Source organism: Sceloporus undulatus, chromosome 3 (genome assembly GCF_019175285.1).
Source record: "Sceloporus undulatus isolate JIND9_A2432 ecotype Alabama chromosome 3, SceUnd_v1.1, whole genome shotgun sequence".
In the NCBI taxonomy this organism is placed as follows: domain Eukaryota; kingdom Metazoa; phylum Chordata; class Lepidosauria; order Squamata; family Phrynosomatidae; genus Sceloporus; species Sceloporus undulatus.
In genome coordinates, this window is record NC_056524.1 from 218,960,202 (window position 1) to 218,984,695 (window position 24,494).

General features: G+C 41.8%; 1 protein-coding gene across 6 annotated transcripts in view; it reads right to left on the reverse strand.

Moving 5' to 3' along the window:
- Positions 1 to 22,220: 22,220 nt before the first annotated feature.
- ETV5 (ETS variant transcription factor 5) overlaps positions 22,221 to 24,494 on the reverse strand; it is a 60,000-nt gene continuing 57,726 nt past the window's right edge. For all 6 annotated transcript variants that reach the window (XM_042458005.1, XM_042458009.1, XM_042458008.1 and 3 more), the window contains one exon: positions 22,221 to 24,221. In XM_042458005.1, the coding sequence (XP_042313939.1) occupies positions 24,000 to 24,221 (222 nt within the window). In that variant the 3' untranslated portion in view covers positions 22,221 to 23,999. The remainder of the gene's footprint in view (positions 24,222 to 24,494) is intronic.

A 24,494-nucleotide genomic window follows, 5' to 3' on the forward strand; every position in this document is an offset into this window, starting at 1 on the left:
GTAAGTGTTTGAGGAGCAGTGGTGTCACCTCCCCCTTAGGGTGTCACCTGGTGCGGTCCACCCCCCCTGCACCCCACTAGTGACGCCACTGTTTGTAGGGCCCACAGGTTACATGCAGCCAGCCAAGCACATTTAGGTATTTAGAGCCCCAACTGTTGAATTAAATCAGCCAAAAATTATACATATCCTACTTCAAAATGTGAATTGGGCCGCTGAGATATTTATTATATATGCCCTCCCTCATTTAAGAAGTGCAAGACAGTGCAAATGGATGATTACATTTCATTTCACAATAATCCTATAGAATAGACTAGGGATAATCAGATTGTGCCAAAACCATCCCATTAACTTTGTGGTTAAATAAAGATTTAGGCCTCCTCAATCTAAGTCCAGCACTATATTCAATAAATCACTATGTCTGGAATTAACAATTGCAGATATGAATGTGTGATCTAGAGTTATGCATTAGTAACTGATTTGTATTCTTATTTGTATAGTGTATGGAATACTAGGGATTGTAAAAGTCTTCCAGTCTTGATTTATTGGGCATCAGCTACAGTGAACCATGAACAATGGGGATCTGCTCTGTTGTTGATCGAGAAGCAGCTGACTGACATTTGCACCCCCTCCCATGAGCAATCTGGGATGAGAAGAGGAATTGTGACAAGTATTCTTCTTCTGATCATCACAACAGAGATTGCTTTTGAGAGTGGGTTTAAAATATCAGTCTGCTGTGCCCTGATTGACAGCAGAACAGGCTTTCATCACTTACAGCAGTTTCTGCTAGGTAAGTCAGGATTGGAGGGGTCTGGCTGGGAGATGCTATAGAGCCAAACAACCGAGATAGTTATGTAACTACGTAGCACATATGGAATCCTGGCCATTATTTCTTACAAATATTAAAGCTGTATTGGAACACTGGTGAGGTTACCTTCTCAGTTTTTGTGTGGCTTCATCGTGTCCCTGTTATGTCTACACTACCATGTGGATTTCTAGGCCAAAGAGCTAAGAGGAAACATATAACTTTAGTGACTTTTCGGATTTTCAGTGACAACTTTGAACAATCTGCTGGGATCACTCTGACCTCAATACGAGCCCATTTGCTCGTTGTACCTTCCCACAGCAGACATGCAGCTCATTTGGGAAAGAGATGAAATGGATTCTTGTGTAGAGTATGTGGGAAAATCAGTAGCATAATCCTAGCGTAGTCTCATGCACAGCTTGAGTTCCTGGGCACAGGCCCCAGAATTTAATGAAACTGCACATTGCCTTGCGTGCCACTGCATCACAAACTCAGTTCACAGTTCTTGCAGGCTTATATAAGCCTATCAGTTAAAACTTCAAATGACAGAATGACAGGTGTACTGTGCTTCTTCATTTATTTTCCATGGAAGCAAATAATTCAAGTGCCTTTCAAAGCTTACACTTCTGTAGAACCCAATTTGATTCTGCAGATATGAAATAAGGCTAGCAACTTGGAAGGAGATACTAATAGGCAAATCACCTGATGTATGCCATGTAATTTGTCCTTTACTGCAAGACGTTCTTCTTTTAAGAGTACAAGATTTCAGAGACCAACAACACAGTTCTACAGTTATAATTCTACACAGCAGCTATCATATTTTGTGTAGTATATATTGTGTAGTATATATTATACACAACAGCTATCAAGACATGCCAGTGAAGGCATCAGACCAAGAGAAGGGATTCCCTCAAAAAAAATTTCAGGATGTGGCAAGGCTCATATGGGAGAATACAGTCTTTCAGACAGTCTAGGTCCAAGCTTTGTAGGGCTTTATATGCCATAAGAGTACTTTTGAACTGTTTCTCGGAAGAGACCAATAGCCAACAATGCTGCTGGAACAAGTGATCATGCTCTTTGCAACCAGCCTCTCTTAACAATCTGGCCATTGGCTACTGGTCCCCGGCATGTTTTCAGGAAAAAAAGAAGGAAATGCACTCAACAGGCACAAATGTAGTGTTGGCCCCTGGCACATGGGAAAACAATAATTGCTGGTTCCCCAGGTCAAAAAGCACTGCTTAAAACCATCTGTAACATGGCCATTGTGAAGTATCTGAAAAATCCTCTTGAGAGTAGTAAATTCTGCCAATGTTTGTATTTTCCTCTGAAGCATGTGTTTATATAGTGCGCCTATGCTATATGCAAGCAAAACAGACAAACAAGCTTCATTTATATACCACTTCATACCGCCTAAGCAGTGTCTAAGCAGTTTACAACTGTAAGCTAATTTGCCCCCAACAGTCTGGGTACTCATTTTAGTGATCTCGGAAGGATGCAAGCCTGAGTCGAGCTTGAGCCCTTTTGCTGGTCTTGAACTCACAACCTTATGGTTTTGAGTAAGTGGCTGCAGTACAGGCATTTAACCACTGCACACACTATACACAGCTCCCTACTTATGCAGAAGCCGTGGGATAAATAATGGTGCGCGCGCCTCACACTGCTACACCACCATGTGCACACACCCCATTGTTTCCTATGAGGCACAAGCATACACAGATTTTCCCTTACATGGGGAGGCCGGATTCCAAAGTATAGTAACTGTTCTGTTATTCAGATTTCTCTGGTCATTGGTATGGTGTTGAAATCTCGGGAGGTGTGCTGTCTCCCTGGGGCAAAGATCCGTGATGTGACAGAGAGGCTGACAAGACTGGTCAAGCCTACTGACCATTACCCCTTTCTTTTGGTTCATGTGGGAACCAATGATACTGCAAGGCACAGCCTTCAGAATATCATAAGGGATTATGAGGCTTTAGGTAGGAAGTTGAAAGAGGTGGATGCACAGGTTGTCATCTCCTCTCTTCTCCCAGTCGAAGGACACGGTCCAGGAAGGGAGAGGAAAATAGTGGACGTGAACAACTGGCTTCGCAGATGGTGCTGCCAAGAACGATTTGGATTCTTGGATCATGGGCTGCGGTTCCATGGGGAGGGACTTCTGGCAAGGGATGGGTTGCATCTCATGCCAATTGGCAAAAACATTTTTGCCAATAGCCTCAAGAATTTGATCAGGAGGGCTTTAAACTGAGTTATGTGGGGGAGGGAGACAGTATTCTGGAAGGCAAAAAGGCTGGAGAAGATAGTCAAACTGACAGAGAGGGAACAAGACAAACAGTGCAAGGACCCAACAGTGGGAGGCAAAAGAACTTGCACAGGCAGCAAGTAAAGGGAACACATGGTCTTAGATGCCTCTACACTAATGCACAGAGCATGGGAAATAAGCAAGATGAACTTCAACTCCTAGCACAACAAAGCAAATATGATATAATAGGCATCACTGAAACCTGGTGGGATGAGTCTCATAATTGGAATGTAGAAATAGAGGGGTATAACCTTTTTAAGAGAAACAGGCCAAACAGGAAAGGAGGAGGAATAGCCTTATATGTCAGGGACATTTACATCAGTGAAGAGATTCAGGACATCAGTCCTGGAAGCCAGGTGGAGAGCATCTGGATAAAAATTAAAGGACAACAAGGATGTTATGGTGGGAATCTACTACAGACCCCCAAGTCAGACGGAGGAATTGGATGATGCCTTTCTAGAACAGATAACCACACATTCAGAAAGGAGAGATGTAGTAGTGATGGGTGACTTCAACTATCCTGATATTTGCTGGAAGTCAAACTCAGCCAAATCCTCAAGGTCTAACAAATTCCTCACTTGCCTTGGAGACAATTTCATTGTCCAAAAGGTGGAAGAGGCAACAAGGGGTTCAACTATTCTAGATCTTATCCTAACCAACAAGGATGACTTGGTTAATGGGGTGCAAATGGTGGGATCCTTAGGTGGGAGTGACCATGTTCTCCTGGAGTTTGTTATACAATGGAAAGGAGAAGCCAGGCAGAGTCAGACACGCATCCTAGACTTTAGGAAAGCTGATTTTAGTAAACTTAAAGAAATACTGGGTGTGATCCCATGGTCAACAATACTAAAAGAGAAGGGAGCTCAAGATGGATGGGAGTTTCTTAAAAGGGAGATTCTGAAGGCACAATTTAAACAGTTCCAATGAGGAAGAAAAATGGGAGATGTCTCAAGAAACCAGGATGGATGACTAAAGAACTTTCAACTGAGCTAAGATTAAAAAGGGACATGTATAAGAAATGGAAAAATGGGGAAATCACCAAAGAGGAATTCAAACAAATAGCAAGCACATGTAGGGGTAAAGTCAGAAAAGCCAAAGCACAGAATGAACTCAGGCTTGCTAGAGAGGTTAAGAACAACAAAAAAGGCTTTTTTGGATATGTCTGCAGCAAAAGGAAGAAGAAGGAAACGGTAGGGCCACTGCGTGGAGAAGATGGCAAAATGCTAACAGGGAACAGAGAAAAGGCAGAATTACTCAACACCTTCTTTGCCTCAGTCTTCTCAGAAAAGGCTCAGGGAACTCAACCTGACGATAATGGAGCAGAGGACAGAAAAGAGGAATTTCAGCACAGAATAAGCAAAGAGATAGTACAGGAATACCTGTTTAACCTAAACAAATATAAGTCTCCAGGACCAGATGAACTCCATCCAAGGGTATTAAAAGAACTGGCAAATGTAATATCGGAGCCATTGGCAATAATCTTTGAAAACTCCTGGAGAACAGGAGAAGTGCCAGCAGACTGGAGGAGAGCAAACATTGTCCCCATCTTCAAAAAGGGGAAAAAGGAGGATCCCAACAATTATGATCCACTTACTCTGACATCAATACCAGGAAAGATTTTAGAGCATATCATTAAACAAAGAGTCTGTGAACATCTAGAAAGCAATGCTATAATCACAAAAAGTCAACACGGGTTTCAGAGAAAGAAGTCACGCCAGACAAACCTGATCTCTTTTTTTGATAAAATTACCAGCTTGTTAGATGAAAGGAATGCTGTGGATATAGTATATCTTGATTTCAGTAAGGCCTTTGACAAAGTTCCCCATGATATTCTAGCAAACAAGCAGGCAACTGTTACATGGATTTGTAATTGGTTGACCGGCCGAAGCCAAAGAGTGCTCAACAATGGCTCCTTTTTGTCCTGGAGAGAAGTGACCAGTGGGGTCCCACAGGGCTCTGTCCTGGGCCCAATGCTATTCAACATCTTTATCAATGACTTGGAGGACAATATTGGGGGCATACTTATCAAATTTGCAGATGACACCAAATTAGGGGGAGTAGCTAATACTCCAGAGGACAGGATCAAGATTCAAAATGATCTGAACAGACTAGAAAACTGGGCCATGGCTAACAAAATAAAATTCAACACGGAGAAATGTAAGGTACTGCACTTAGGGCGGAAAAACGAAAAGCACAGATATAGCATGGAGGACACCTGGCTGAATGAAACTACGTGTGAAAGGGATCTAGGAGTCCAAGTAGACCATAAGTTGAACATGAGTCAACAGTGCGATGCGGCAGCTAACAAGGCCAATGCGATTTTAGGCTGCATCAATAGAAGTATAGTGTCTAGATCAAGGGAAGTCATAGTGCCACTATATTCTGCTCTGGTCAGGCCCCACCTGGAATATTGCGTCCAATTCTGGGCACGACAATTCAAAAAGGACATTGAGAAACTGGAGCATGTCCAAAGGAGGGCGACTAAAATGGTGAAAGGTCTGGAAACATTGTCCTTTGAGGAACGACTCAGGGAGCTAGGGTGATATGATAGCCCTGTTCAAATATTTAAAGGGATGTCATATTGAGGAGGGAGCAAGCTTGTTTTCTGCTGCTCCAGAGACTAGGACCCAGAGCAATGGATGCAAACTGCAGGAAAAAAGATTCCACCTCAACATTAGGAAGAACTTCCTGACAGTAAGGGCTGTTCGACAGTGGAACACACTTCCTCGGAGTGTAGTGGAGTCTCCTTCCTTGGAGGTCTTCAAGCAAAGGCTGGATGGCCATCTGTCAGGGATGCTTTGATTGTGATTTCCTGCATGGCAGGGGGTTGGACTGGATGGCCCTTGTGGTCTCTTCCAACTCTACAATTCTATGATTCTATGATTCTATGATTCTACTAGGCTCACTGTGCTCTAAAATGAGACCAGTGGAACACATTCCCAGGTAAGAATTTTAAGATTACATAGGAGTGCCACCTAGATCACTGGGTCTTTAAAGAAAATTATATATTAAACAGTCAAGCTAAACTATATTTTAGAGTGCTGATTCATGTTTACCAATTAAGCTCTGTGTGGGGAGGAGAGAGAATCACAAGGTATTTCAGCACAGTAATTTAATGAGATAGGAAAGTCGCATCTGATTTGTCAAGAGACAAAAGATCTCTCCATCAGATGCTTTCCCCACCTCCTTGAACTGCCTAAAGAAAATATTTCTGTTATGGGAATAGGTACACAAAAGGCCCCAAAAGAAAATTGAATGGTTTTTGTCATAGCAGTATAGCAGTATCAAAATCTCTGTACTATAACTTAATTTTCTTTCTTTTGTTGTATAGCAAATTTGGCTAACAAAATAAAAATGGTAATGTTACAGGAAAGAAAACCCTGGTGCTAGGAGTTTATAGTATGTAATTTTCACGCCGACCCAGGCACAGGGTGGGATTGGGCTGGAACAGGATAAAACTGATTTTACTACACACAAAATTGTCTGACCATCACCTGCCCTTCAGAAGGGTTCTGGTGGCCGATTCTGATACTACGGAAGCTTTCCATGCATCCCAGGGGAAAGTCCTCCATAGCACCCATGACTCCCTCCTGTTTTCTTGAATGTGTTGCTTGTTGCGTCACTGATGATGCATAGATCATTGACAGGCATTTTGAAGTGGCACAAACTAGTGTGAATGACAATCATGCCAAAAAAAGAAGCAAATAAAGGAAAGACTGCTTCCATAGAGGGAACGACACATTGACTGGAACTGACCCTGAGTGAAAGCGAATTGCAAACTGGTTTAAATGTAAGTGGGAATGAGCCCCTAAAATAACATTTAAATGCTGTCCTAAGTGGCCTAAGTTTAAGGTAAGAAATGCTGATCAGGCTTTAGTTGCAGCTTGGCCATTCCCTTTTGCTGGAGGACATCATTGTGTCTTCCAGATACTCTGTTCTGCCTGCATAAGTTAGTCCACAGAGAAGGTGGCAAATCCTGTCCATCATTAGTGTTGAAGAAAGACTTGACTGCTAGTCCAGATGGTTTCTCTAATGAAATGTAAGGGTGGGGAATCTTGTCCTTTGCCTCAGTCAGCCAAATGCCCCAGGTAGAATGCTACTGGTTACATAATATACTTTAAAAAATAGACGTAAGTGACTACCTGTATATATTGCACAGTTATAGCAGTTTGTCTAACACCATTTTAAATGCCATGGCCCATCCTATGGAATCTTGGGATCTGTAGTATGGTGGCGGTAATTAAATTTCTCTATTAGGAAGCTCTAGTTCAGAGGTATCGGATGTGGCTCACCAAAGGATTTCTGGAGGCCTGGGGCCAAATAGCCAGGGTCCTTGCCCAATCGCATGGAGCTTTGGAGGATGGGAGCAATGGACCCTTCCCCCAGACTTTGCCTCTTCTTTCCAGGAGAGCTTTTGCTGGGGGCAGGCTTACAGCTCCTCTCACCCCACTGGCCAGGCAGCCTGGGATTCAGGCTTTGGGCCCTTCGTTTCTGTGGGGGGGGGGGGGGGGGAAGAAGGAGGATGCCACATTTTTGGCTAGGTGGGCAGGCCTAGCCATGGCCCAGGGGACTGGTTGCCACGCAAGAGGCCTATTGGAGCAAAATCTGTGTGTGTGTGTGTGTGTGGGGGGGTGATGGTTGTGTTGTGTTTTTCTAACTTGGGGGTGTGTCTGTGTTGTTGCTGCATGCCTTCAAGTTGTTTGGGACTTATGTCAACCCTCAGGTGACCCTATCATGGGGGTTTTCTTGGCATAGTTTGTTCAGAGGAGGTTTTGCCATTGCCTTCCTCTGAGGCTGAGAGAGTGTGACTTCTTGCCCGAGGTGTCACCCATTGCAGGGGGTTAAGGGCACGGCAGCAGCCTTTCCCACACTTTTGGCAGAGAGGGCAGGCAGACAGGCATTGCAGAAGCCCAGGAGCCTGGTGAGGGCTCTCTGGGGTGAGTAAAGTTGTTCCTGACTTATGGCAACCCTAAGGTGACCCTATCTTAGGGGTTTTCTTGGAAAGATTTCTTCACAAGAGGTTTGCCACAATTCCTGTCAAGGAAGGGAGGGGGGAGGGGGGAAAGCAAGAAGCAAGGAAATAAAGAAGGAAGAAAGAAAGAAAGAAAGAAAGAATAAAGAAAAGGGAGGGAGGAAAGAAGGAAGCAGGGAAAGGAAGGGGGAAAAAGAAAAGCAGGGAAATAAGGAAGGAAGGAAGGAAAGAAAGAAAAAAAGGAGGGAAGGAGGGAGGGGACACCTTGCCCCTTGTTAGGGTGACCAGACTTTCCCTCCTTTTCCTGGACATGTTCCTCATCTAGCCTTTCTGACCAGGCAGGAGGAAGGATTCCACAATGCCCTCCATTTTGAGCATGGCTAAGAAGTATGGATTTATATTTATATGCTTGTAGCTTTTATTGGGTCATGGCAGACACTTTTCTTGAATGTCCTACATTTCAGCTAAAGCTATTGGTGGCCCGAACAACTTTACCGTTCTTAATTTCAGCCCTTACCTTCTTTCAAGTTGGGCACCCCTGCTCTAGTTGTTATGTGGCATCAATTTGACTCATGACTTATGGCAATGTATTATAGGGTTTTCTAAGGCAAGATTTATTGGGATGGGGTAGGGTGCCATTGCCTCAGAGAGACAATGACTTGCGCAAAGTCATCCAATGGATTTCCATGGATGAATGGGATTTGAACCCTGGTCAACCAGGTCTCCCAGAGTCCTTGTCCAACATTCAAATCACAATAACATGCTGGCTCCCTGAATTAGAGTGCTCTAGCTGAGAATCTGAACTTCTTAACCAAGTACTTAACCAACCAAGTTCCATAGGATGTAGCCATGACCGTTTAAATTTTATCAGACTGCTATAAGTATGTATTCTTAGGTTGGAATAGCACTTTTGTTCTTCATGACTTTGAAGAACAAAAAGAGGAGGAGCACTCCATCAAGGGAGTACACAGCCACAAAATAATAATTAGCAAATAAAAGACAAATTTACAGAATGGTTTGGGCAGAGAAGGAATTATATTATTCATTCCAGATAACAGTCAATAGTCTTGCAGTCTTATTGAACACAGCAGTCCCAATAGGAATGATTGCCAAAACTGAAAGAAAAGATGTATTTTCCCCAGGTCCAAATTATAATGCAGGTGGTATGTTCAGACAACGGAACTTCAAGCAAAGAGAAATTATCTCTATGCAATAAGCAGTACAAACACATGTCTTATGCTAAAAGCACATTGGCTCCAATCCAATAGAATGCATATAATCCCTCCTTTTCCTTTCAGGGTGCTACTTTTTATGTATACTTTCTCATATTGGATCAGGGTGATTAGGAAGAAAATCATTTACAATGTTCCACCAGAAAGTTGTGTGTTCCAGGCATAACTGGGTGTTGGCAGGAGGAGAAGGCTGACTGGCTGTCTCAGTGTGCTTTGCTGTGGGATTAGTAGCAAAAGTACTTCTGGAATGCTGCTGTCTCTCTTTGAGTGATGCATTGTATTTTCCCATTCTAAAGAACTGCTCATGAACTGTTACTAGCATTTGTGCAAATCAAACAGAGTTATCATTAGCAGTAAAATTAATGGGCATATAAGACAAAGGTTTGACAGCACAGGAAATAATTACTCATGAGACCAGAAGAAAATTAGCTTGGAAAGGAACATTGTGTTTCTAGTTATTCCAGTAGATTAAGTACCCAAAACTGTTTCATACTCATGAGACAGTCTCATCAAGGTGCTTGCTGGCATGTCCAAAACAAGGAGAGAGAAAAAGTAAGATGTGCAAGTTACATGCTCTGAAGTTTTACTTTTTTCGATTTACAAAGGCTTTCTAAAGCACTGCCATGCACACATTCTCTTTCCACTGACTGGACTAGCTGAATGAGATTTTAAAAGGCCAGTAGTTTGCACAGCTGGGTTCCTTTCTTTTAGTCCTCAGGACCACAAGAGCATACATAAACAAACTCACATGGTTGAAACAGCAAATGTTCCTGGGGAAACATGAAAATCTTAAGATGCTGAGGAAAATAAACTTGGAAAATTTATTATCTGAGCAATTGAGTTTGATGCAGTTGTGTGTTCAAAACTTTGACAAGTTACTTTTTTGGATCCTGGAAGTTGCAGTCCATAAAAAAAAAGTATTAGCTAAGGAATTCTGGGAGATGTGTCTCAAAATAATAACTTTCCCAAGCTCTGCTTGTATTTAAGCACTAACTAGCATTGTAACTGCCGACAGTAAGTAATTCTATGCAGGCAGAGAAGTAACAGAGTGATCCTCATATATGGCCAGCACAGAAACCAAGCAAGTTGTGAGTGCTGAAGAAATGAAACTGCCCACCCACTGAGTGGACTGTTGGAGGTGGTTTTCTGCTCCTTCTCTGCTCACCAGACTAGTACTCTTAATTCTTTTCTGCAGGCTAGTAATATTGTGGGACTCATTCACACACACGCACACATGCACGCACGCACGCACACACACATACACACATTTGGGATAGCTAAATGCACTACACAGAAGACTTATATAAAAAAGATGACAACATGAAGGACAGATGGAATGAAGAGCCATATGAAGATGAACCTCAAATTCTAAAAAGCGAGGTGGAAGCTGCAATAATGGAAATGGCAAAAAACCAAAAACAAAACCAAGTCTCTAGAAACAGATGATATTCCAGTTGAACTATTGCAGTCCACATTGACAGAGTCAACTCTAGTGCTAACCAACATATGTCAACAGATATGGAAAACCAAACAATGGCCAACAGATTGGAAGCAATCAATATACATCCCCATCCTCAAAAAAGAAGACACAAGAAACTGCAGCAACAATAGGACCATAGCATTGATCTCCCATGCAAGCAAAATCGTGTTCAAAATTCTGCAACATAGGCTCCAACCATACATGGAAAGAGAGATCCCAGAGGTCCAAGCAGGGTTCAGGAAAAGAAGAGGCACTAGGAACCACATCGCAAACATACAATGGTTAATGGAGTAGACCAAGGAATTCCAAAAGAAAATCAGCATGTGCTTTATAGACAATAGCAAAGTCTTTGATTGCATAGTTCATGAAAGGCTATGGAACACCCTTAAAGACTTGGGAGTGCCAACACATCTGATAATCCTAATGAGGAATCTGTACTCAAGACAAGTACTGTCAGAGTAGAACATGGAGAAACAGAATGGTTCCCAACTGGCAAAGGGGTCAAACAAGGCTGCATCTTATCACACTACCTATTCAACTTATATGTAGAACATATTATAAGGAAAGCAGACTTGGACATAAAGAAGGAGGAGTGAAAAATAAGAGGAAATAATATCAACAATTTGAGATATGCTGATGACACCATAATACTAGCAGAAAACCTCACAGACCCCAAACAACTACTAAGAAAGAACAACGAAGACAGTGCAAAGGCAGGCTTACAATTGAATATAAAGAAAACAAAAATAATGACCATGGAGAACTTACATAAATTCAAACTAGACAACGAGGAAATAGAAATAGTAAAAGAGTTCTCATATCTGGGATCAAATATTGATAGAAATGGGGACTGCAGCCAGGAAATCAGAAGATTGAGAACGGGGAGGGCAGCTATGACAGAACTAGAAAAGATCCTAAAATGCAAAGACACAACTCAGCACAAAAGTTAGAATCATACGAGCCATGTATTCCTCATTAGAATGTATGGATGTGAGAGCTCAACAGTTAAAAAAAGAAGATGGGAAGAAAATCAATTCATTTGAGATGTGGTTTCCCTTTGACAAGGTTTCCCATGACATTCTTGTAAACAAGTTTGTAAAATGTGGGCTAGACAAGGTAACTGTTACATGGATTTGTAATTGGTTGACTGGCCGAACCCAAAGAGTGCTCAACAATGGCTCCTTTTCATCCTGGAGAGAAGTGACCAGTGGGGTCCCACAGGGCTCTGTCCTGGGCTCAGTGCTATTCAACATCTTTATCAATGACTTGGATGACAGAATTGGGAGCATACTTATCAAATTTGCAGATGACACCAAATTAGGAGGAATAGCTAATGCTCCAGAAGACAGGATCAAAATTCAAAATGACCTGAAAGCTGGGCCAAAGCTAACAAAATGAAATTCAACACAGAGAAATGTAAGGTACTGCACTGAGGGCAGAAAAATGAAATGCATAGGATGGGGGACACCTGGCTGAATGAGACTACATGTGAAAGGGATCTAGGAGTCAAAGTAGACCATAAGTTGAACATGAGTCAACTGTGTGATGCGGCAGCTAAAAAAGCCAATGCAATTTTAGGCTGCATCAATAAAAGTATAGTGTCTAGATCAAGAGAAGTAATAGTGCCACTGTATTCTGCTTTGGTCAGACCCCACCTGGAATATTGGGTCCAGTTCTGGGCACCACAATTCAAAAAGGATGTGAAGAAACTGGAGTGTGTCCAAAGGAGGGTGACTAAAATGGTGAAGGGTCTGGAAACCATGTCCTATGAGGAACGACTTAGGGAGCTGGGGCTGTTCAGCCTGGAGAAAAGAAGGTTAAGAGGTAACATGATAGCTGTTTAAATATATGGAGGTATGTCATATTGAGGAGGGAGCAAGCTTGTTTTCTGCTGCTCCAGAGAACAGGACCCGGAACAATGGATGCATGCTCCAGGAAAAGAGATTCCACCTCAACATTAGGAGGAACTTCGTGACAGTAAGGGCTGTTCAACATTGGAACACACTCCCTCGGAGTGTAGTGGAGTCTCCTTCTTTGGAGGTCTTTAAGCAGAGGCTGGATGGCCGTCTGTCGGGTATGCTTTGATTGAGATTTCCTGCATGGCAGAATGGGGCTGGACTGGATGGCCTCTGTGGTCTCTTCCAACTCTACGATTCTATGATTCTGTGATTCTATGTGGTGCTGGACAAGAGGGCTAAGGATCCCATGGATGAACAAAAAGACAAACAAATTGGTCCTAGAGCAGATCAAGCCAGAAATCTCCCTGGAAGCCAGGTTGACAAAACTTAGGCTGACGTACTTTGGACACATTATGAGAAGACATGAATCATTTGAAAAAACAATAATGCTAGGAAAGGTGGAGGGAAGTAGAAAGAAAGGAAGGCTGCATGCTAGATGGATGGATTCTATCAAAGAGAGCACGAGTATCAGTTTGCAGGAATTGGGCAGAGCAGTGAAGGAAAGGGGGTCTTGAAGATGTCTCATCAGCAGAGTTGCCATGGGTTGAGATAGACGCGAAGGCAGTTAACAACAACAAAAACGCCTTTTTGTTTCTAAGTTGAATCACTACATTGCTTTCAAAATCATCAATCATTTCATAATTGATATTTAGGACCAGATGTATAAAGCTACTAGAGGATATCTTTAATCACTGACACACAGGTACAAACCTGTCTGAAAAATTGTAAACATCTTTTAAAGTTTAATACAAAGCATTCACAAATCTTGGCTTACACACACACACACACACACACACTTACATTGACTCATTTGATAATCCATTCTAAGAGCCAATATAGATGTCTGGTGTCTATACATCTTCAGGACCAGGCTATTTATTTTTTTCTCTTTCAACACTCCTTTACATTTAACCTAAGCTACTTTTAATTGATAATAAGAGTCCAGCCAAGCATGATATGGGTTAAATGACCCATATTAACCCAAACAGACTGATCAACTCAGACAAGCTTTCTCTTTATATTTGGAAGATTTATTTTGCTCCCAGAAAGTGCTAAGTGCTAAGTACAACAGCACATGTACTACGTACATAAAAAGCACAGTCTTTCTAAAACACTGAACAGTTTGGTTGAATGGAATAAGAATTTTTTTCCATTTCTTATCTACTTCTTAAGGGATGTTCTTGACTGCATATGTAGACTTTGCAGCCAGTTGTTTAAAAATAACAATTATAGGGTATAACTGGAGTTGGCAATAAAATGTTGCCGTGTGGAGGCCTCTTGTCAATTGCTCTAGTTGGACAGATATTCAGCCAGGCACTCCTCTTCCAGGGTACCCCCTTTTTTCCTGCTCCTCTCCTCTATTGTTCCTTTTTTCCCTGTTCAGCATTCTGTGAACACTGAGCATGGTCAGTTATTATTCACTTGTTAGTTGTATTCCCTCCCTCAACCCTCAGGGCTTGATGTACTTCTGCAAATATTAAGGTTCACCTGAGCTTGCTTCTTCTGAGTGGGTGTTGTCATTTTGGTTTGAGCACTGGACTACAACTTGGGAGATCTGGGTTTGATTTTTTGCTTGACCATGGAAACCCACATAGTCCAATGCTCAAACCACGCTGGTCAGGAGAACACCTAGGTATTTAAATCCAGAAAAGTGAATGGAAAAGTTAGATATCAGCTCTAATTGATCCTCACTTGACATATTTATGTTCAACATCTTTGATTTCTCTTCATTTATTCTGATGTCTGTATATTCCTGAAATTTCTTAAAAAATATTAATAATCTGTCCTGTACCTTTAAAAAACAACATTGGAATTAAACCCATCAGGGCCTGACACTTTATCAATTTTTAAATTATCAATTGTCTTCTTTTTTCCCATCATTAGTTTTATGAGCATTTAACACTTCTCTGTGGGCTTGTCTACACTTTGGAATCCCCACCTATTCTGTATTGCACCTGCCCTGGAGCTCCTTCATAGCAGTTGTTTACACTGTGGAGGTTGCTGTGATCTGCCGCTGCATTTCATCTGTTTACTCCCAGAGCCAGGATAGATCATTGCCTGCCCGATGCCAACATTTACCAATGTCTAGGCTACTTCCCTGCCATGATCACAAAGATCCCCCCTCCATTTGCATGAGAGGTGCCTGACATATTTTTCTGACCTCAGAGCATGCCACTAGCAGCCTTCCCATCTTGCTTCATCCTTCCTATCTTCTACAAGTGTAACCATATTAGCATTTAATTTAAAGATATAGCCATGTTGGTCTGTAGAATGTAGATGCATCTGAGGAAGTAGACTGAAGTCTATGATAGCTCATGCTGCCAATTTATTTCTTTCAGCTAATCTCAAAGGTGTGACAAGATCTCTGTACATACATATTAGCATATGTATGTACATATTACCATATTAATCTCTCTTGTGGTGTGTTCCCTCCCCCCTTTTTAATTCAATTAATTTTGTTTTCATTAAATTAATTTTTTAAATTTCATTAAATTAATCTTTCATTACTAAATTGTGCATCAGAATGAGTAGGGAGAAGGAAGCTTCCATCTCTCTTTTCTCTCTCTCTTCCACTTTGTGTTATGTCTAATTGATAAATGTAATACAAAGTGGTCACAGTAGACTTTGTCTTTACAAGTATTTAAATCCATGCCCATTATAAAACTATCCTGCTTTTCCATCAATATTTTCCCCAAAACTGGTTTACCACCAGCGCTGGACGTGAATCACACACAATTTTCTGAGGGGCCAGAGGGATCATTATCTTTCAACATCTTCCTCCACCTGGTTGCTGAAAGGTGAATTTTTGAAGGATTTTGCATTGGTAGAAGGGATAATAAATTGTAAACAATATATTTATAATGAATAATTTTAGCTAGCAATAGTAAAATTGCTAGTGTTCTTTTTTGGTGCCTCAAGTCTACAACAATCATTGCTTCCTATGTTTTTATGCTTCTAATTAGTCTCTTTCTGATAGTTACTGAGGTCAAGAGGCAGAATGGACATTGGATTAATCACTGAGCATGACTTGTCAAGATGATATTAATACTGTCTTCCTATGTGTGCTCAGGTGGCTGCTTTTCTCTCACATGGTTAACACAGGAAACAAGAGCAATAGTGGTCTGCCTTACTGCTTGTTGACAGAGCATAGTGTTACATTTTGATCTCCCATTTTCATTTATATTCATACAAAATTTTAGACCAAATGAGGTAGCTGGCTTCCCATCACAAGATCTGGACTAAGTGGGGCAAGGGAGAAGCACCTTCTTACTGACTGTCCCTGTATTTGTACAACTCTTTGGATCCACTATATCTCAAATACACTTTGAGACATGTGGATACTAAGACATGTGGGTACAGTGCAGAATGTTCCTTGCTGTGCAAGGAGCCCTGGTGGCGCAGTGGTTAAATGCCAGTACTGCAGCCACAAGGTTGTGAGGTGAGTTTGATCCCAGGGCTCCACGGTTGACTCATCCTTCCATCCTTTCATAGATTAGTAAAATGAGTACCCAGCTTGTTGGGGGCAATTGGCTTACAGATTGTAAACTGCTTAGAGTGTGCTGAATTCACTGATAAACAACATAAAATATAAATGTTATTGCTATTGTTATTTGCTCTGTTTCCCCCCCTCTCCCATGTTGAAGTGCACAGATTAATTGTTTTATTTTCTAAAGAGCCACACAGCAGTACCACTAGATACCAAATCTGAGCTGTTCAGGTTTATTATTTGCTAGATGGCAGGAATAATTCCCAATAAAAACAAACAAATAAATAGTGGCTGGAATCTTGTTGAGGGGTTACAAATGCATAATCACCATAGCTATGTGGCTACACAGTGACTCCTGGCCAAATGTGCCCAATCCTCATTTACCAGAAAGCATGTGCTGTGATCAATGGGGGTCCATTCCCCTGTTGCTTAGGAAGCTACTAACATTTCACCCCCTTCTGTGAGCTATCTCCATTCTGACAGGAAGAAGCAGGGGGTGCTTTTTGCAATCCCTTTGCACCAGAGATTACCTCCATGAGAGGGCTGGGAATGTAGGTCAGCTGCTTCCCGAGTGACAGGGCAACTAGGGAATATATAGGGATCATGAGTACTAAACAGTTGCAAATGCATAACTCTAGGTTATATATTCATAACTTCCCAACAGAATTCCCACAGTGTTTACAAACGTGTTAAAACAGAGCTGTGAAAAGTCTGCGTTTTCTGTTTAAAGCAGAACTTGGAAAACTTTCTTTAGCTGGACTACAGTGCCCATCTACTGTATTTGTAACATCAGCCCTTGTGAAGGAGTTAAAAACAGATCCCAGGGGGGGAAAAAGACGTTTTTCTTCTGTTTGGTGCAGAGCTTGGAAAAAATATTTTCCAACCAGATAAAACCTTCCTCATTTGTTTGTGTTTTTTATTTGAATGACATAATCTGAGCAACTCAGGTTGAAGCATAATGCTTAGTGGCACCACCAGCACATGATCAGAGGCCATTGCTAGCTCTGGGTTTTGGTCTGAAACCTCAGAACCTAGGATATTCCTGATCTGGAGATCCTGCCTGTAAAGGATTCATTAGCCTAGCTCTGACACTTCCCTCTTGGATTTAGAGCCCAGTTTGTGCAAAAAATTAAAGAGTTAAAAAAAAATATTTCAGGAGGACATTTTCAGGGAAGAATCTGTTGGTGACTGAAGAGACAGGTACTGTGTTTTCTACAGCACTTCTTCCCTGCACATGACCTTTGCACTGATGTTATCAGTGAAATATGTAGCTGGGAAGCCCATGTTTTTTCTTTATAGTGCCTCATTCTAAAGAGCTTTCTAGGAAATGTTGTTTCGTGGAAGTGAAACATCCTTTGGAGAGCTAATCTACTGTCTCTAGACCCCCCCCATTAAAGCATATTAATTGCCATGGAAACCCAGCTTGAGAGTAGCTGCCTTTGAACAAACACACATGGACATGCACCTACACTTTTGCTTCTCATATCAAAGTGTTGCACCTCTCCCCATTTAAAAAAAGAAGAACACTGAAACAAACAGAGCCAAATGCCCGGAGTGTTCCCCTCTAGGCTCTTAGTCGCCAAAGAGCCAATAATTCTTAGATCCATCTAGTGCTGGAATGGCAGCATTTGTTTTTATACCATTCCTGAAACGATTGTGTTAAAATAGAGTCTCATAACAAAAGAAGCATTCCACAATTGGCAGAGAAATTCTAGTAACTGTCAGCCCCTGCTGACTTCCTGGAATCCTTCAGCTAAGCTTCATTACAGAGCCCCCAATTCCCCCCCCCAACCCCAATAAACATGTCAGATTAGTATCATAAAATTACAACTAAATGAGGCTTGCCTCATTCCAAAGCTGTCAGTGGAGTATATTGCAATATATTTAGAAAACATATGATCCATATTTGGGCTTCACCAAAGATACATTACATTCTTGGATTCTCCCAGGCTGGAGACGGTGACTTCTTCTTCTTCTTTTTATTGAATGTAAAGGCAAATATACATGAACATTCACTGCACCTCTTTCATGAGCAGTTTATGAATTTTTGCACAGCAGTGGACCAAAAACCCCAGGATGCACATTATAGGATTAGACAGTTTCTAGTTGAAATATTCATAAAATTGGCTCAACTGATCAAAAACAACTCTGAGAGTGAGAGAGAAATTGTCATACACATATGCCAGACAGGATTTTAAAAACTAAAATGAGGCAATATTCAAGTGATCAGCTGGACTCCTGAAGCTTGTGTTGTAAATCTGTTTTTCTTGGACTTAGGATTCCAAGTGTATATGTTGCCATCTCATCGGATTCCTCTTCATTACAAGTCTCCCTTTGATAAATCCAGGCACAGGTGATCTTGCTCTGTTTATTGTCTGGACAAGACTGTCAATTGCTGTCCTTTGTACGTAATTACCAGCTTGGAGGGGAAGCCCCCAAGATAAGAGAATCTTCTTTCTCTCCTTTTTTGTTATGAAATTTTGTTACTGGTCTCTTAAAACAAGTTTTGGCAATCTTTTCACCAGTAGGTTTATGTTTCTTAGCCATGGACACCCTTTTTGAAAAAGACACACCACAGACAAATCTGTCTGTGTTACATGGCTGTGCTCATTTTGGACGTTTTGGCAACAAAGCCACAGGGTACTGTTCAAAATCCTCTGCAGTGACCTTGAAATTTGGTCAACACTCCAAAACACAACTTTTTACATAATCTTTCCCTTTGTTCCTCCCTCTCATTCTCAAATCTTGGCAGTGTTTATAATTGTCAAGATTCTCTATTTTGAATGTCAGGGCCTTGACAGCTGTTGCTAAGAGTTAATAAGCTCCTTTTTGAGACTTGATGCTGATCTCAAAGATCCCATTAGCAGCTCCCACAGGCTGGTTATTTTGTGTTAGAACTAAGTCATTTTTGCCTGAGAAGTCTTTATGGAAATGATCCCCTGCACTGTTGAATTTTGTTTCATTTCTTGCAGTGAGCTCTGCCTTGCCAGAGGATGCTGTATTCCCAATCATCTTTCTCTGCCTGGTAGCCATATTGGGCCTTTTCCCTTCTGGGGATGCAGCACCAGTTCCAGGTTTTAGGAGTTTTAGTCTATCTTTAATGGTGAGACCCTTAATGGGCCACATTCCTGAGTGGGCAAGGGCACACTATACTCTCTTTGCTATTGCCAATGCCCTTCTGTTTGACATCCCTTTATTCTGGGTCCAATTAGCAGAGCTCTCCAGAGGCAGAGGGCAAAGCAAGCAGGGGCTTCCGCACCTTCTTCTTGCTTCTATTATTTCTCACTTGAAGTGGGCACTTTGACAATGGCAGCAAGGAACAACAAAGCCAGAGAACTCCAGGTATTAGCAGTAGGGCTTGTTGCTGTGATGTGATCATTGGCAGCTGCCCAACAATGCTGGCCTGCTTGAAGCGATTAAAATACATCTTCAGGCTTCTCTTTTTGGCAGTGGTTATCTAAATAATAATAATAATAATAAAACTTTTATTTGTATATCGCTTTTCCTCCTGATCAAAGCGGTTCACACTGTGCAAGCTAAGTGACACATATCACGATACAAAGCAATACAACAACAATTACATCAGCAATTACATCGACAATTCATACAATTCAATAAAAGTCTAAAACCATCTACAGATCAATTAAAAACTATCAGATGTGGTAGGACATCCTGATCTTAATTAGGGTTACTATCTTTAAAGAGAGTCAGGAGGGTATGCTATCTGAAAAAGATAAGTTTTCAATGCCTTCTTAAAGGTTTCCAATGTGGAACAAAGTCGGATCTTTTTCTGGAAGTGCATTCAAATGAGCAGGGGCTGTTGCCGTATAGGCTCTCTGATGAGTTGCTGCTAATTTTACTCTGGGGTATTCAAGTAGGTATTTTCCTGTTGTTCTGAGGGTGCGGAGCGGATTATGTAGGGAGAGGCGCTCCCTCAAGTAGCTCGGGCCCAAGCCATGTAGGGCTTTATAGGTAATGACCAACACTTTGTATTGCGCCCGGAAGCTAATAGGCAGCCAGTGAAGAGATTTTAATATAGGTATTATATGGTCCGATCTACGGGTACCCGTGACCAATCTGGCTGCAGCGTTCTGGACTAGCTGAAGCTTTCGAACCTGGTACAAAGGTAGCATTACAGAAATCCAAGCGAGAGGTTACCAGTGCATGTACTAGTTTCAAGGTCCTTTCGGTCCAGACAGGGACACATTTGGCGTATCAGCCAAAGCTGGTACCAAGCACTCCTGGCCATCGCATCCACCTGAGATGACAACTGCAGAGATGAGTCCAGGAGTACTCCCAAACTGCGAACTTTATCCTTTAGGGGAAGCATAACCCTGTCAAGGATAGGGTGGCAAATTTCCCTATCTGGATTTGGGGTACCTATCACGAGTACCTCTGTTTTCTCTGGATTTAGCTTGAGTTCGTTTTCCCTCATCTAGATAGGCTTTGATCTTCTGATTCAGGACAGAGTATTTGATTCAAACTACCATCAGAGAGGCTGGCTGGCCCCACTCTGCCCTACTTTAGCCATTGTTAATGCAGCATACAGGGTCTTGGTAATAATTTCTTCTCTAACTTCCACGGAAGAGCTACATATAAGATCACCTTCAGGAAGTTGGCGGGAACCAGATTCAGCTTGGGAAGAAAGTTTGTGCACGTGTGTGCAAGGAACATCTTTATTTAAAGTAGATGTGAAGTTGAGAGCCAGCATGGCATAGTGGCCCGAGTGTTGGACTGTGACTCTGGAGGCCAGGGTTTGATTTTTAGCTCAGCCATGTAAACCAGCTGGGTGACTTTGGGCAAGTCACACTCTCTCAGCTTCAGGGGAAGGCAATGGCAAACTTCCTCTGAACAAATCTTCCCAAGAAATCCCCATAAGTTGGAAACGACTTGAAGGCACACAACAAACAAGAACTGCTATCAAATCCAAGATATTGGCAAAGACTGGCTGTTCCAGTTTGTTGGAAAATAAGGGGTTATTCACAGTGGAAATAACCAGGTAGAATCTGGGTTGAATCTCTGTTGTTCACAGGCATTTCAAATGCAGTTGATTAAATTTTTTTTGTGGGGGCTTCAAAACCCCCCACTTAACCTGGTTTTAAGTAAGTTATCTTCCATGCTCAGATGTTAATTGTTGCAGAAAAACAATTTGCTTCTGCCGGGACTGCAATCCAATGTAGGAGAAACTGGGCAGGAATAAAAAACCCAGAGCTCAATAAGCAAGCAAATCAAATTTAGGAAATTACCACTCAAAGCTTTGAAACAGCTATTAAAACTACAGAATAGCACCTTTAGCAATACAATGTGCCTGCACCATAGACAAGTGCGCCATATGCGGCTTCAAGCTTACACTGAAGCTGCGTGGCAATTAAACAAATGGCATGTACCCCCTTGTTTGCAATGGGGCGTGAGCATATGCAGAATTCCCCTTATGTGGGGGGATCCAGAATGGATCCCCCAAGTAAGAGAAGAGCCCATTGTACTTATTGCACAGTGTCATCTTTTTCTCATTGCTGCCTTGCTATCAAGTGTTGTTAAAGTGTCACATTTCATTGATGGGGCAAACCCATCAATAAACTCCCACTCATGCTGCAGTCCCATCTCAGGTTTTTCCAATATTGGCATTCACCTGGTGTCAGTGTCTCCTCCTTTCCCGTTTCCGTTTCCAAAAACATAACTTGTTTTACCATAACTCTGAATTGTGCTAAAAATAAAAATAATTAACCCCCGGGAGGCACTCGATGTATGGCATAAGGCAGAGAGGCCGGGCTCAGTGGGAGTGCAAAAGAGAATGTGAGGGATCATCCACAGGAGGAACAGCTGCAAATATGCTATTGAGGAGACGTGTGATAATGGTTACTCCCAAATTAGTATATTTCCATTTTCTTTAACTAAAGCAATTGTGGTGAGAACAGGACTCATGTGTAAGTCTTTAGTCTGTCTCTGCATGGATGGTGTTGGAAACACAAGTGAATGAGATGCAGCACAAACAGTGCCTGAACAGAAAGCATAAATTCCTTTATTGTACACAGTACAGAATGTAGTGCAGCTTTTGCAGGAGATATACTATATGGCCCTGCTCAGGCAACAGTTATTTCACATCAATCCTCAGATTAACCCATCTGCACTATAAACTTCCAATACCAAAATTAAACAAAAACCAAAATAGTTAACCCCACCGGTTTGGTTAAGCCTTGGGGCAAATTAGGGGTGGCAGCAGAGTTTGCTGCTGCCCTGTGCTTTGTGACAGGCCACTTGATACATTCTGTGGAGAGTTGCTGAGTCGTCTACAAAGAGTTAATCTTCATACTTTAAAAAAAGTGAAGTTAGTCAAAAACCAAACCAAAGTTATCCAAGCAGAAAAAGAAATCCTATACAGCATTTACAACAAAACATGGAGCCCATAGGGAAAGGTATGCATATTTGGGTTAAGCACATTACAAGTGCATGCCAACAATGCTCATAGAAAGGAGAAGAGAGGACTTTCTGAAGGTCCCAGAGATTATAATATATCAACCTAGACCTTTCCCCTTCCTTTGAATTTTTACAAACCCAAGTTCTATTTTTTATTTTAAAAAATCCTCTTAAAATATCCAACTTGCATTTGAAGCATTTCAAAGTGTAACACAACTTACAAATTAAGCTAAAAATATGTCTGCGTACAGACCTTGCACCTCTCTCTTGCTTATAAGCTCAGCGAAGAAAGGTAGATTAGCAATAACAAGGCAAGACTGCCCTTGAGTCAGAACTGTGCTACCTTGGGGAAGTTCAGTGGCTGGGGCTGCCTTGTATTATATACATATGATTCCCAGTCACAGAAAAAGCGTGCATTTGCTACTGCATAGGATCACCCTCCAAATACAGAGTACACTGTACAAAGTGTCCTGGACAGGATCCGGTGCAGAAATGTTTGAAGCAGATATGCGCATGGTAGGGCAAGAAACCTCCCCCCGTCCATGCTGGAGTGCCTTTAGTGTTGGCACTGCTGGAAGCAGAAAAAGCAGAAGCTTTGCCAAAAGGCAGAATTTTTTTAGATACAAAAACCTAGAAAAATCTAGTTACAAATGTTGCCCCACAACATAAAAAGAGGTTTGGCCAAACCCTCTTTCCTCCCTAAAAGCAAGCTATCTATGAACAGCCTTGCAACAGAGAGGGTGGCCAAGGGTCTGCCGGGCTCATTGAGATCTGGAGCTTAAGTGCTTTCCTTTAAGCATGGGTTGCTTATTAGAGGCCAAAACATCAAATCAAATCTTTAAAAAAAATATCAGAGAAAAGGTTTTCTCAGATTGAAGAGCTGTGCACTGAGAACTTAGAGGGCTGTGCTAATTCAGCCATGCCAGAAGCACCACGCTAAGCCAGGACCCATTCCAAAGGGCTTGACCAGCATTGGTTCCTTTTGCCCTCTGCAAATCAAAGCCCTTTTCCATTATACAAGGTAGATACAAAGATTGTGATTGTTACATAGCGTATTATCTCAACAATTTGCTAATCACATACAGTCTATTCAAGTCTAGCAACAGGGCCCAGAAGACATCCCCACAAGAACACACTCTGCCATCGTTCTTTACGGTTGCAGCTGAAGTGATCAGCAATTGGAGCTCCTCTTCACTAGCCATGTTACCATCTTCGTGTTGGGAGGGCTGTGAAGTTATTTTTAGTCTCTTCTGATAATATTTGCAAAGAGCAGTTTTATGAACAAAAGAAATTCTTTACAAAACCCATTTGCCCTTAATTGTTGGAACTGGAGTCTGTAGTGTCAGCTGCTCAGCAAGTCAGTAAGCAAAGCCCTCGGCATAGGGGAGGTTACTGCAGTGATCCAGGTCTAGGAGGTATGCAGAGTTATCTTCAAAGTGTGTCAGAGGTAAGGTGTCATCTTCATTCACGTGGCAGTCTGGTTCAGCTTTTAAGAATGGGCGCTGATTGTCAGGGAAGGCCATGGAGAAGAGGGCATCAGGGTCACAAACAAACTTGTAGACATACCGTTCTCCAGCCACCTGGAAGAAAAAGAAAACATTTCAGTTATGGTAGTTTTTGTTGTAGTTTTCCAGAAAGCCTGCAGTATGTGAATCATACAATGCACATTCAGATCCAAACTTAGGTTTCAGTTACTATAAATTAGAGATTCTAAACAAAAATGGGGATGAGGGAAATCTAAGTGGCCAGAAATATTGCACAAAGGCCAAATCAAAGGGAACCGGTTAATAGTCAAAATTTACCTTTGTTAGGAAAGCTAACGCTAAGGCATGATTAGTACAAGACCAACCATG